General features: G+C 36.1%; 2 protein-coding genes across 2 annotated transcripts in view; both read left to right on the top strand.

The window, feature by feature from the left end:
* The window catches only part of med4 (mediator complex subunit 4), a 7,375-nt gene extending 5,259 nt beyond the window's left edge, over window positions 1-2,116 (top strand). The window contains exon 7 of the mRNA XM_079253815.1: window positions 1,101-2,116. Coding sequence (XP_079109941.1) covers window positions 1,101-1,273 — 173 coding nt within the window. The 3' untranslated portion in view covers window positions 1,274-2,116. The remainder of the gene's footprint in view (window positions 1-1,100) is intronic.
* Window positions 2,117-3,690: 1,574 nt separating this feature from the next.
* Window positions 3,691-13,199, top strand: part of sucla2 (succinate-CoA ligase ADP-forming subunit beta) — a 35,043-nt gene continuing 25,534 nt past the window's right edge. Inside the window, exons 1-3 of the mRNA XM_079253844.1 lie at window positions 3,691-3,787; window positions 8,463-8,658; window positions 10,737-10,836. Coding sequence (XP_079109970.1) covers window positions 3,704-3,787; window positions 8,463-8,658; window positions 10,737-10,836 — 380 coding nt within the window. The 5' untranslated portion in view covers window positions 3,691-3,703. The remainder of the gene's footprint in view (window positions 3,788-8,462; window positions 8,659-10,736; window positions 10,837-13,199) is intronic.

Here is a 13,199-nt window from a genome sequence, read left to right as displayed (position 1 = left end):
TATATATATATATATATATATATATATATATATATATATATATATATATATATATATATATATATATATATATATATATATACATATATATATATATATGTGTATGTGTATATATATATATGTGTATGTGTATATATATATATGTGTATGTGTGTATATATATATATATGTGTATGTGTATATATATATATATGTGTATATATATATATATATATATATATATATATATATGTGTGTATATATATATATATATATATATATATGTGTATATATATATATATATATATATATATATATATGTGTGTGTATACATATATATATATATGTGTGAGTGTATATATATATATATATATATATATATATATATGTGTGTATATATATATATATATATATATGTGTGTATATATATATACATATATATATATATATATGTGTGTATATATATATATGTATGTATATATATATATATATATATATATATATATATATATATATGTATATGTGTGTATGTATGTGTATATATATATATGTGTATGTATGTGTATATATATAAATAGATAAATTGATAGATGTAATTTTTTTTTTTTTTTAATTTAAAGCATTACATCACACCAGCGTTGGTGTTTTAAGTTAACATAAAGATGCTTTGCTTGAATAAACTGTCGTCATTATTCTCAGGTCTTGGTAACAATAAAGATGATGTTCCTCTTTTACCACATGAACTGTTGCGATAATAAGAACTAGGATTTAAGTGATATAAAAAACTGCATCAATTAAAAAGGATGAATTACAAGGGATGGTCCAAAGTTCCTCCAACCAGGAATAAACAGATGCAATGTTACATGAAATAGACGAGAACTTTTCTGTCGGCCCCAGCGACCCTGATAAACTTTTTTTTAATCTAAAATGACCAGATTAAGACTTTATGTTACAAATCCACTTAACTTTACTGTGAGATGATCAACTAATCAAATGTTTCCTACTGCAAGCCCAACCTACACAGTACTGGTACTGTCAGAAGAACCAGTACTGCTGTTTATTTGGGTAAAATTTCTCCTTTGAGCTTTTGTTGAGCTCCTGTTTCTGTGCCGTCCCCTCAGACATCCTGACGCCACACTATCCCTGGCAGTCCTCGGACGTCTCGGTGGGGATGCTGCCACCTCACCATGGCAACGACTTTGGCCTGGAGCCCCCCGGCCACAACAAGGAGAACGAGGATGATGTGGAGGTCATGTCGACTGATTCTTCCAGTAGCAGCAGCGACTCCGACTGAAAAACGAGAAGCCTAACAGAGTGTGTGTGTGTGTGGGTGTATGTGTGTGAGACTGCAAAGCAACATCTGAACACACATCTTTAACTTTAACCGTGTCTACTTAACACAAGGACTTCTACTCAAATCCTTGTCGACATTCATGTAGAGAATTCATGTTTTGTTGAAGATCTTGATTCAGGCATGTTGACGTTTGTTACACTAAGACTATTTCCTGCTTTCTTATCAGTAATGTGAGAGAACAGGTGAGTTAAATGGATATTATCGTCCTGGTTTTAGTCAGATCCAGTGTATGAACACAGAAATCTGGCTCTCCACATTTCCTTACATAAACCAGGATTCCAGGACATGTTAGTTTCCCTAAACTCATAAGGGAATCAAGTTTTCTAAAATAAGAGTTTGGAAAAGAAAGAAAAACCTTAAACGCTGATCATCACCTGTTATTTATAACTGGGATCTTCATATCCATATAAACAAGCCAAGATTGAAAAACTCTTGACTGTTACTGAGTTATTAAATGACAATTTTACCATTGTGAGCCTTTAACTGGTAGCTGGTAGAAATGGTTTCAGTTCATTCTCATATGATGAAGTTTGTCACGGCCCAACCAGTCTTGCAAATAATACAAAGTAACTCCACTTAGAGGTGTGTAAGCCACATTTTCAGACATCTGTGTTTTGTTTTCTCATAAAGTTGATGTTTTCTAATGTTTTCATTTGCTGCTCAGATCCAGTTCATATCTGCCAGAGAACTGACAGATCTCTGCTCTTCTGTGACCTTTGTTGGAAACTGTTCCTGATTTATTGAGTGATTTCTGAGTCGTAAAAATGTGGATAGTCTAGTATGAATGCCTAATTGAGATGATCAAATACTGTGTAAATAAGTTTGTATATACTTTGCATTGTAAATAAATACTTTTGAATAGAACCGCCACCTCCTCCTCTTCTGTTCATGTTTCTCTTTTATGCTTTTTAAATAAATATTAACATTAATAACTCACTCTTAATGTTAGCAGCCTGTGAAATATGATGCTCATCACATACATGGTACAACTATCACACTTGGCTCTAAATCTCTGACCACTAGGCTACCACTATAGTAATGATAGCCTCGTGGAGCTGGAAGACCCAGGTTCAATTCGCCTGAAAAACCACTGTAGGCCTCTGAGGAAACCTTTTAACCCTTTCAGGATAATACATGTCTGCCCACTGATCCCAGTGCGACTAGTGATGGGTCAGCAGCAAAGACTAATTTTGATGTGTTTCTTTGACCTATATGAACAAAAAGATGTCTGCTACGTTAAAGATAGTATGAGGATTTAATCGAATATATAAGGTTGATCAGTATACCAGAACTGTTCACTAATATTCTTCAGTGCTGTTCTAGATGGTAAATTAATCTTTTATCATTGTAAAATGTAACTTTACGCTGTGTGTAAAACTGTGTTTACCATACTGTATTATATTGAACCCATATTAATACTTAAAAGTTTCATTGCCAAAAGATAAATGCTTACCTTAAGCATGTTCTCTACACAAACTTGTATTTTAGAGTTATATTGATTATTTCTGAGTGTAAAAATGGAGATAAAGTCTCCCATGATGAACTGGTGGCCTGTCCAAGGTGCAGACTGCTTCCTGTCTGATAGGAGCTGGGAAAGGCTCCAGCTCTCCTGCAACTTTTTATTGAGTTAAACATGTTGAAAACTGATGATGGATGAAATAGCTTTTATTAAAGGAAAGTAAAATCCACTGGTTATAAGGATTTCAGTGGAGTTGATATGTCAATATGGAACAAGTTACTAACAAGTGAATAAAAATCTTTGGGAGAAATAAGTTAAATTAGATTTATTTAATCTTTTACATACAAATACAAACTTTGGCATTTATTCACACATATTTATTAATTAAAAAGTTTATTAATTTGTGTCAAAGGTCAGGATGAGGATATATTTACTATCTGTAAAGACCCAGAATGTGGTGCATTCACAGGCTCTTAGTAAACGAGAATAATCCTGTTGGAACAGCTTTGTCTGCAAATACCGATCATTCTAGCTTTTACAATCTGGTCTAAAAACCAAAGTAATAATAATAAAAAAGCATATGTTCTTTTTGTTTAATTTGTTCTATTGTGATATGATGGTAAAATATATTTCGCATGCATGTAATAGCTCAGTTATTGTTGTTAATTTTACAATAATGTTATTTTGTTGACAATACATTAAATATTTGGTAAATATCACTGCCCTCCATTCATAAACTCATCTAAAATACCCCTTAGCTATGTTCATCTTTGTGGCGTTTAATCGATAAGTGCTGAGTTTATCTCTACTAATTATTTTCCGATAACTTTGAATGTCGCGCGAGGAAAACTCGAATTTGAAGCTTGCCACGCGCATGCGTAGTCGTTACTCCTCCTCTGTTATAGGGAGACATGGCGACGTCCCTGATCTGCGGCTGTTTGACGGCTAGCCTGAGAACTTCAGGGGCCAGGAACACTATCGGTGCTGCTTCTAAGGTAAATGCGTATCCAAACTAAAGAAAAGGTTCTTGTCTTTCGGTTAAAGTGCCTGGCATGACGCTACACCTGCCCTGACGGTTACAGTTTTGTCTAAAGTAGACAGGGTCACATTTGACATTAGCACCACTTCATTGAGTTCCGTTGTTTTGGTTAGCTTGCTAGCTGGCTAATGTTAGCATGGCCGCCTGGCTTTGCAGCAGCAACGAGACCAAGATCACTTAAACACTAGTTCAATCCGGGGCAGGATGTGATGTGTTGTTATAAACGACAGATTTGTGGTTTATGTTTTACGCGATGAAGCTCAGTGACCTCCACCAGCAGCTGTGACCCCCCCACCATGGCTCCTAACAGGCATCTGTCCTGCTGAGTCCTCCTGGAAAGTTATTACAACAAATCCGCTCAGATTCATTTACAACACACAGCTTTATGCTGCAGAGTCAGGCTGTTAAACACAGCAGGGACACCAGAAGAAAAGTTGGATCATTACCGGGGAAAGGGGGCAACCCTAACCTTAGGGTCCTAAATGAAATTAAATGAAAAGAAAAATATTTTATTAATCCCCATGAACCCCATGTTGTAGAAGATTATTAATATGAACAATATTCTTTCTGTGATTTTAGACAATTTTACTCAACGACAATCTATGTTTGTGAGATATACTTTCTAACTTTATGAAAAAAATACTTTATAAATCCCCAAAGGGAAATTTAATATTGTAGTATATAATAATTAACGTGAGGAGGTCTTGTTCCAGAGGCTGCTGGCAGGAATGATCTTCTGTATCTTTCAGTCTTACATCGGACCTGAAGAAGCCTGTCACAGAACACACTTTGTTGTTTATTATTTAACATTTATTCATTGATAGAGGAATAACCCCTTGAGATGCACCATCTCGTTTTCGAATAAAAGTAACAACACAAAACAAGAGCAGCAGTGTCTTAAGAAAAAAAAAAGAAATTTACAGGAAGGAAAAAAAGTAGATAAATAAAAGAACAAAATAATAATAAATAACATATATAATACATGTAATAGTCATCATCAATCATACATCCATACAAACACACACACACACAAACCACTCTCGTAACCCCCCATGGTAAATACATAGCGACAAAATGCGAGGACGTGATGCTGATAGTCACTCAGAAACCAAAAACGGAGAAAGAGGGAGGAGATTGGGGGGAAAAAATGTGAAAAATTGTGAAAGGTTTCATCACTGTGTTGTGGAGAGGGTGTGAAGAATCCTCCATCATCTTCATCAGCTTGTGCGGCATTCTTCTTTGGACAATCAGCTCCAGCGGCTCCAGAGTTACTCCAAGCACAGAACCAGCTTTTTTGATCAGTTTGTTGATTCTCTTCAAGTCTCTGGTTCTGATGCTACTACCCCAGCAGATGCTGCAAAGCTGACTGCACTCTCCACAACAGACTTATAGAAGATATGAAACATCTTGGTGCAGACGTTAAAAGATCTCAGCTTCCTTAAGAAGTAGAGTCTGCTCTGACCTTTCTTATAGATAAATATGAAGGATTTAAAAGCACAGATTATTGTATTTTTACTTAAAAAGTAATTTTAACATTATATCCCATTTTGATTGTTGCATTTTTTACAGAAATGCAAGGATATATTGTTGATTTCTTGTGATTGCTGTGCAACTGGGAAAAAAAACATTCTTAGTATTGAACCTTTAGCAAATGGACTTTTTCACACGTTTATTTTAACTTTTGTTTTGTAACTGAGTTATATGCAAAAAAGTTCTGGTTTTAAACACATTGACATAGCAATAGAAGTGGAGATCTGTGATTTATATAAATGAGTGATTTATATCGCTATGTTAATATTTAAAGACATGGCATCCGAGCAATGAAAACTAGTTTGTAAAGTACCACTTCCTGCAAAAATGGTCCACACCATGCATGTCAGATTGTTTCTGCAAAATCTTTAGTCCACAAACAATTTTATGCAATTTTACTGAGCATTTGTCAAAGTAACTCAACAAAAACTCTTATTCTTTTTCCATTTTATGCTCATTGTGTGGGTTTTGTCTTAAAACATAAAAAATCTTTGAGTAACCAGTAGCTAATTTTGTTCTGCTTATTTAAATGAATAAACCTTTAAGATTTAATTAATTTAAAAGTTTATTTGCCTGTTTCAGTATGACAATCATCAGTATGTAAAGACCTGTTTCTTTCTTTTTTAGTTTCTTTGTTTGTTTCCTTCTTTCTTTTTTGTTAATTTGTTTCTTTGTTTGTTTCTTTCTTTCTTCCTTTCTTTTATTTATGAGGGATATGTTGAAGGGATATGGTGTCAGTGCAGCAGCTTTTGACCCACATCTTACAAGTTGGTATCACTTCCCTTACTGGATTTCCCAGTTTTCTTTTGTTTTGCCTCTGCAGAGGAACATGATGTGTTTAATGTCCAGCTGACTTAGTGTGAGGAAGGAACAGACATTTCTCTCTTGTTATGACAGTTTCTCAGGATGGTTCAGCTTTCATGTTTGTAAAGTACCACTTCCTCCAAAAAAATGGTCCACACAATGCATGTCAGCTTGTTTCTGCTAAGCCTTCATTCCACAATCATTTCTCATCACAAAAACAAACAATTTTATGCTTACTGAGCATGTGTCAAAGTAACTCAACCAAAACTCTTATTCTTTTTCCATTTTATGCTCATTGTGTGGGTTTTGTCACAAAACATCAAAACCTTTAAGAGTTACCAGTGACTAATTTTTTTTCTGATTATTTAAATGAATAAATCATTAATATTTTTTAAATTAATTAGAAAACACAAGTTTAAATAGCCTGTTTCAGTATGATAAGCATCAGTATGTAAAGACGGTATAGAATAAATAACCTGCCTGTTTATTTCTACTGGTTGCTTTTTATACTACCACTTATAGCCAGCCATTTTAAATGACAAGATCAACATAACTTATTGTAAATGATTAATGTAATGATGAATAGTAAACTTAATGGTAAGATTTAGGTCTCAAACTGGGCAGGACAGGCTGAACGTTTTAGGAAATGCAGCTGTCTGCATTCATGTTGAGAACTGAATGTTCATGTACTGTTCATGCTAGTGTCAAATATATCTGGTAGAGACTGGTTCATTTTGCATTTCAGATATATTTCTTGCGAAAAATCCAAACATGCTTTGGTTTCGGTATTCTGACAAGATTGAATCTTGTTTGTTTCCTAAGAAAATGTATTAAGTGAAATGCAGGAAGTGCGTGTTAGCATACTGAAGTGCTACAATGAGGCCTTCATTTTGCCCCATGTTAGTCTATGAAACAAAGTCTATGGGAAACAAAAAAAAAAGTTAAAATAAAAACAGTCAAAAACAGTGTCAGAGATCCTGAGATGTGACAATATTTAAATTTTACATCCATAAATGTTTAATTTCTCATCTTATTCATAGTAATCAGAGTAATCTGCTGTCGGCATGAAGAGAAATCCGGGTTTTAAAGATGTTTTATGTCACATTAAAGAGGATACAGATTGATTCATAAATATGTTTTATTTTTTCATAACCTTAGTTTATTTGGTTTTGTTAAATCTTTTTACACATAGACATACTTGTATCAGATCTTAGTGTAACTTCTTTTGCTCTTCTTTAACTCATGTATTTATGATAAATCTCTTATGGCTAAAACCCATCAATGACATTTAGTTAAAATTTTTCTGAAACAATCCAAATAAAAAGTTTATTGTTATAAAATGCTTACAGTTTCTAATTTATGTAATATGTGATTGTATGAATACATGTTGTCTTTTAATGTTTGCAATGAGATTTCTACAACTCACGTTTTGTTCTAGGATATCCATAGATTTCAGTTTTGTATGGCGTGATAGATATTTTAAATTCTGTTGTATTCAAATAAGATTAAAATAAAAGTGACTTTGAAAGGTTTAAAATGAGCTTTGAAAGTCCATAACCTTATGAACTCTGCATTGCCCCTCTGTGTGGCAGTGACAGTGAAATACTGTGGATGAACAATTCCCAGCAGCTCATTAGGGTCCCCGTTCACTGCTGAGCTGATAAGGTCTGGTTGGTCTGAACAGAAATACTTCTTTCTTTCTTTCTTTTTTTTTGTTTATTTGTTACTTTCTTTCTTTGTTTCTTTCTTTTGTTGTTTCTTTCTTTCTGTTTTTTCTTTTTTGTTTCTTTCCATATTTGTTAGTTTGTTTCTTGTTTGTTTGTTTCTTTCTTCCTTTCTTTTATTTATGAGGGATATATTGAAGGGATATGGTGTCAGTGCAGCAGCTTTTGACCCACATCTTACAAGTTGGTATCACTTCCCTTACTGGATTTCCCAGTTTTCTTTTGTTTTGCCTCTGCAGAGGAACATGATGTGTTTAATGTCCAGCTGACTTGGTGTGAGGAAGGAACAGACATTTCTCTCTTGTTATGACAGTTTCTCAGGATGGTTCAGCTTGTATATGTTTATGTTAATTCACCGTTTGCTTTGTTAAGATTTGTTTGATGAATTAGTTGACATAACATAGTTTGATCACAATTTAATAAACAATTTAATCATTTGTGTATTACTGGCTAAAAGCAAACACAGGTTTGTTATCATTGTAGATGAAAGTGTACGATAACCTTTTCAAACATAATTTCAGATCTTTCCTAACACTAATTGGATTCTCATCGCTCCTCTGATTTCTTCCACAGGTTCTCGGTGGTTCTTCTGGTCTGTTTGGAAGCCATGTGTCCCAGCCACAGCCCCCCCACCTGCTGCAACAGCAGAGGAACCTCTCCCTACACGAGTACATGAGCATCGGCCTGCTCAAGGAGGCCGGTATCTCTGTGCCGGAAGGACTGGTGGCCAACTCTGCTGACGAGGCCTACGCCATGGCCAAGAAGATCGGTAAGCTTTGGGAAGGTTGAACAAACACACGCGCACACACACACACACACTGAGCAAGTTTACTTTTATTGTTATTTTTATATGTGTTTTAGCATAAATTACACGGTGTGGCGATTCTCGTCATCACAAGTAGGGTTGCAAAATTCCATAAATTTTCATTTGAAATTAACAAGAACATGTGGGAATTGACGTGGAACGTACGGGAATTGGCGTGAGCATGTGGGAATTTACTGGAAATTTACAAAGCTGAAGATTTATTAAACAGAAAACTTAAATATAGTTGAGGAAAATATATTTTCCCACCATAGTCAGCTGCCTGTGCACAACTGGTCACTGTTTGGGAACACACACACACACACACACACACACACACACACACACACACACACACACACACACACACACACAAGTTTGGCAACAGGCTCACAAATGTGAGTGGAAGAACTGGGGGCCATTTGTGCAAGCCTGAGGCTCTTTGAGCTTGACACAGTGCCGTCCATAACAACGCTTGACCCTGTGGACAGGGACACGGACGAGGAGGATGCTGAAGATGTGAACATAGAGGATTTTCAGTTTAGTTCAATTCAGCTTTATCTGTATTGCGCCACCTTCCACAATTTCATCTCAGGACACGAAACATTTTCGCCAATCTAAGCCAATCCATGATAAACAGCCTAGATAAGGACAACCAACAGATGACAGATGACATGTCAGGATGACATGGATTCAATCCACCATCCTGAGCTGCATGAGGCGACAGTGGGAAGGAAAAAACTCTCTTTTAACAGGAAGACAAAACCTTCAGCAGAACCCGGCTCAGTGAGGACATCCAGGGCTGGTAGGAATGGAGAGGACAGGAAAGAGAGACTGAGCCATTATGGAGTCCTCTTTAAGTGTACTTTTCATTTTTCTATATGGTTCCTTCATGCTTTACATGGTTTAATTTAATCCGACTTATGTATATAATGTTGATTTGTTTCGCATAACAAAGAAAAAAAACTTTTATTGTGTTTACTTCTACACTGGCCAAACACTGCTGCAAGTGTTATTGTTTGTTATTGTACTGTCTCCTGATTTGGAACAAAAGGCTTTTGTGCACAGTTCACACATTACACATAATATGACAAACTGGTCTTTAAAATGAGACGTATGCCCAGCAACACACAAGTACTGTTTGTTTAACTTGTTCTTTATAACTTTATAACCTGGCCAGCGTTGCTTTACTTTACTGGTTACCCACTTACAGGCCTTGGTAAATAAAAACCGTGTAGTTTGAAGAAAAAAGCCTGTTTGACAAGAGACAAAAGGATTCATTAGTCTGAGATGTTATTTCATCAACTGTTCTTTTACATGAAGTTCACATTCTTGTAAGAGATTTCTGCTGCAGACACACTTTGTTTGCATTTAAAGCCCTGACTGCAACTCAAATCTTATGATCTTTTTTTTTTGTGTGTGTGTGTGTGTGTGTGTGTGTGTGTGTGTGTGTGTGTGTGTGTGTGTGTGTGTGTGTGTGTGTGTGTGTGTGTGTGTGTGTGTGTGTGTGTGTGTGTGTGTGTGTGTGTGTGTGTGTGTGTGTGTGTGTGTGTGTGTGTGTGTGTGTGTTTTTTCCATACTTGAAGCCAGGGCTGCACAGTGTTGAAACACACACACACTCAGCAACACCAAATATAGCATCGTACTGCTTCAGTGGTATCGGTTGACACTTGGTACAAGTTGCACTCTCTGTTAAAACGAACACACTGCTTTATTATTAACTTTTCCTCTCAGCGTTGTGTTCATGGGACTGATGGGAGCGTTTCTCCTGGGAGATTAAGATCAAGGGAGAATGCGGATCATAATACACAGCGATAATAAGAGAACAGTTCTATTTTAATTTTAATGAGTCAAACATTAACAGAGAAGCAGGAAAACAAACCTGATAAAGTCATTAATATGTTCTCTCTCCTCATTATATTAGTAGTTGTTATGACTAGAAGTAATACATGTGATCTACGTCATAGTCTCCCGGGAATTCCCTTTAAGGTATCACCATGTTGCAGTGATGCGTAAATTCCTGTATATTTATGTTTTTATTTCAGGCTCAAAGGACCTGGTGGTGAAAGCTCAGGTTCTGGCCGGAGGCAGAGGAAAGGGGACGTTTGAAGGCGGGCTGAAGGGCGGAGTGAGGATCGTCTATTCGTGAGTAGTTCAGCTTTCGTTTTGCACGCTGAACATTTCGGTCCAGGTGGATGTGACGGCGTTTGTCGTTACACTGGGAACATCACTGATCAATGCAAACAGTTGGTCATCTCGTTTTGTATTGATGAGAAAAGTCAGTAATAAGTAGGGCTCCACAATTAATTGTTAAAGAATTGCGATCTCGATTCATATTGAGTATACAATCTCATTTTTAAATGACAATGATTTTTAAAGGAGAAAAAAAAAAACACGAATGTACCGCATTTTGAACTGGGACATGCATCAAAACAAGCGTTCCCTCTTTCTCTCTCACTCAACAAATGACAACGGCGGATCCTTATACCACGTGACACAGATGCTGGTAGGAAAAAAAACTTCCTCACTAAATCTGGCGACTTTCTAAACCCCCTTGGTGACTTTTTTTTTTTTTTTTTTTTGGTTAAAAACAACTAGTGACAAATCTAGCAACTTTTACTGGAGTCATTGGAGACTTTTCTGGTGTTTTGGTGACTGACTTGAAGGCACATATTTGTTCTGCAGTTACTGTCAGGAAGGAGCAGCGGCAGCGGGAACTGCTCCCGTCCTAAAGCACTCCCAGGCGGAAAGTCTCAGTCGGCTCCGGCTGCACCTCAGAGGAGCAGAGAGGACACCTGCACAAGTCCGCGTTCACAGTCAAAATGAATAGTGCATGTGCAAATCCACCGCTGATCCCACCCTGGCTTACAGAGTGGAACATAGTTTCTGTTGTCTCTGTTTGGTCCATTTAGATTGTTAATGTCCAGTTTAAATTGACCATAAGCGTGTAATGTAATGGACGTTGTAGGAGAGAGGAATAATGTGGGAGAAACAAAATATGAGTCAGTACCACCCTAAATATGTTTAGTACTATGAATAAACTCTTCTCTGTTGGGTTTTATTTTATTTATTTATTTTTTTTGCCATTGAAATAGGCTATCACTTAAAAAAAAAAAAGTAGGTTTAGAATACCTTTAGACCCACAGTGCATAAATCACTTTTGTCCTCTGTTATTAAATGTCAGAATATCAAATTTAACCAAAGGACTGCTGTGTAAAATTTCTAGCTTCATGTCCAACCCTCCTGTTTATATTTTAAGAAACATACCTACCTCTCATCTCCTTATGCACAGAAAAATTATTGTAAAAAAATGTTACGATTAAAATGATTCAAAGGTTGTGTGTGTAAGAGAAGACAAGAGAGAGATTTATTGTCTTTATGTTCGGTGTCAGCTGTTGCAGAGCTGTTGCGTCGGTAATACGTGCAATAAATATTTACATTGGGAAAAAATCGTAATTCTCATTTTATCCAGAATCGTGCAGCCCTAGTAATTAGTGCAAAAATCTGATTTATTTAGGACTTAACTGGTGTTGTTGCAGAGCTGAAGCTGCTTTCCCGCTGCTAACCGGTTGCTCCGCACGTCCTGATTGGTTTACAGCTCATTATAATCACGATGTCCACCAAAGCATTCATGTTGTTGGTTCAGACATGTAGCTGGAGACATTTTAAGTTGGTTCTAACAAAGACTTTGATTTTTTTTAAGCTATGTTCAGCTTTTCTGTGAACAACCACAATGCAGGAAGGTTTGTTTTCACTCATCAGTGTTTATCTTATCTTACAAATCAGCATGTCAACACTAAGGCAGGCTGTCTGCTGCCAGAGCAAGCTGATTTTTAATACATATTTTGTTTCTGAACAGATGGAAACAGTGAACTACTTAAAACAAAATACAGAAGTGATGCCAACTTGGTTACATTTAGGAAAATGAGAAATGACTCTGATCTTCTGTAGTCTGTGAGGTAACATTTGTGGTGTGAAGTCGCTGATATTCGCTAGTTAGATCTGCAAAAGAATCTGGAGGACATGAAATTAATATCAGGATGCATTTAAATACAAAAACAACTGAGCTGCCATGACTCCAGCTGATGGAAATGTCCACATCAGATACCTTCAGGAGTACTAAAGTATTTTAAAGCTTAGAAATGTGCTCAAAGTAAGATTTTCTGTTTGATAAATTGATACAATTTATCCCAATTTACTTACAATTTATTTTATGTTGCGAACACCAACTTGGGACATCTTGGGGGTCTTGGCTCATACAGCTTGAGAACCACTGAGTGGTTCTTAAATGGTTCTTCTAAACATAAGGCAGAAAAAAAACTGTCTGAATCTTCATAAATATGAAGGAAAAAGTGGGTTTTTGGTGGATTTGGTTCACCATCATGATAAAGCATCTACATTTCACAAACCAGCTTCCTTCACCAAGATGATCCCAGAATCAGTTTTTTATATGACCTGCATTATCACCTTTGTTTATGTGTTAATATGTTCAGAATTATCTCTGCAGT

This window comes from Telmatherina bonti (assembly GCF_933228915.1).
Source record: "Telmatherina bonti genome assembly, chromosome: 15".
NCBI lineage: Eukaryota > Metazoa > Chordata > Actinopteri > Atheriniformes > Telmatherinidae > Telmatherina > Telmatherina bonti.
This window is presented reverse-complemented; position numbering and strand designations above follow the sequence as displayed.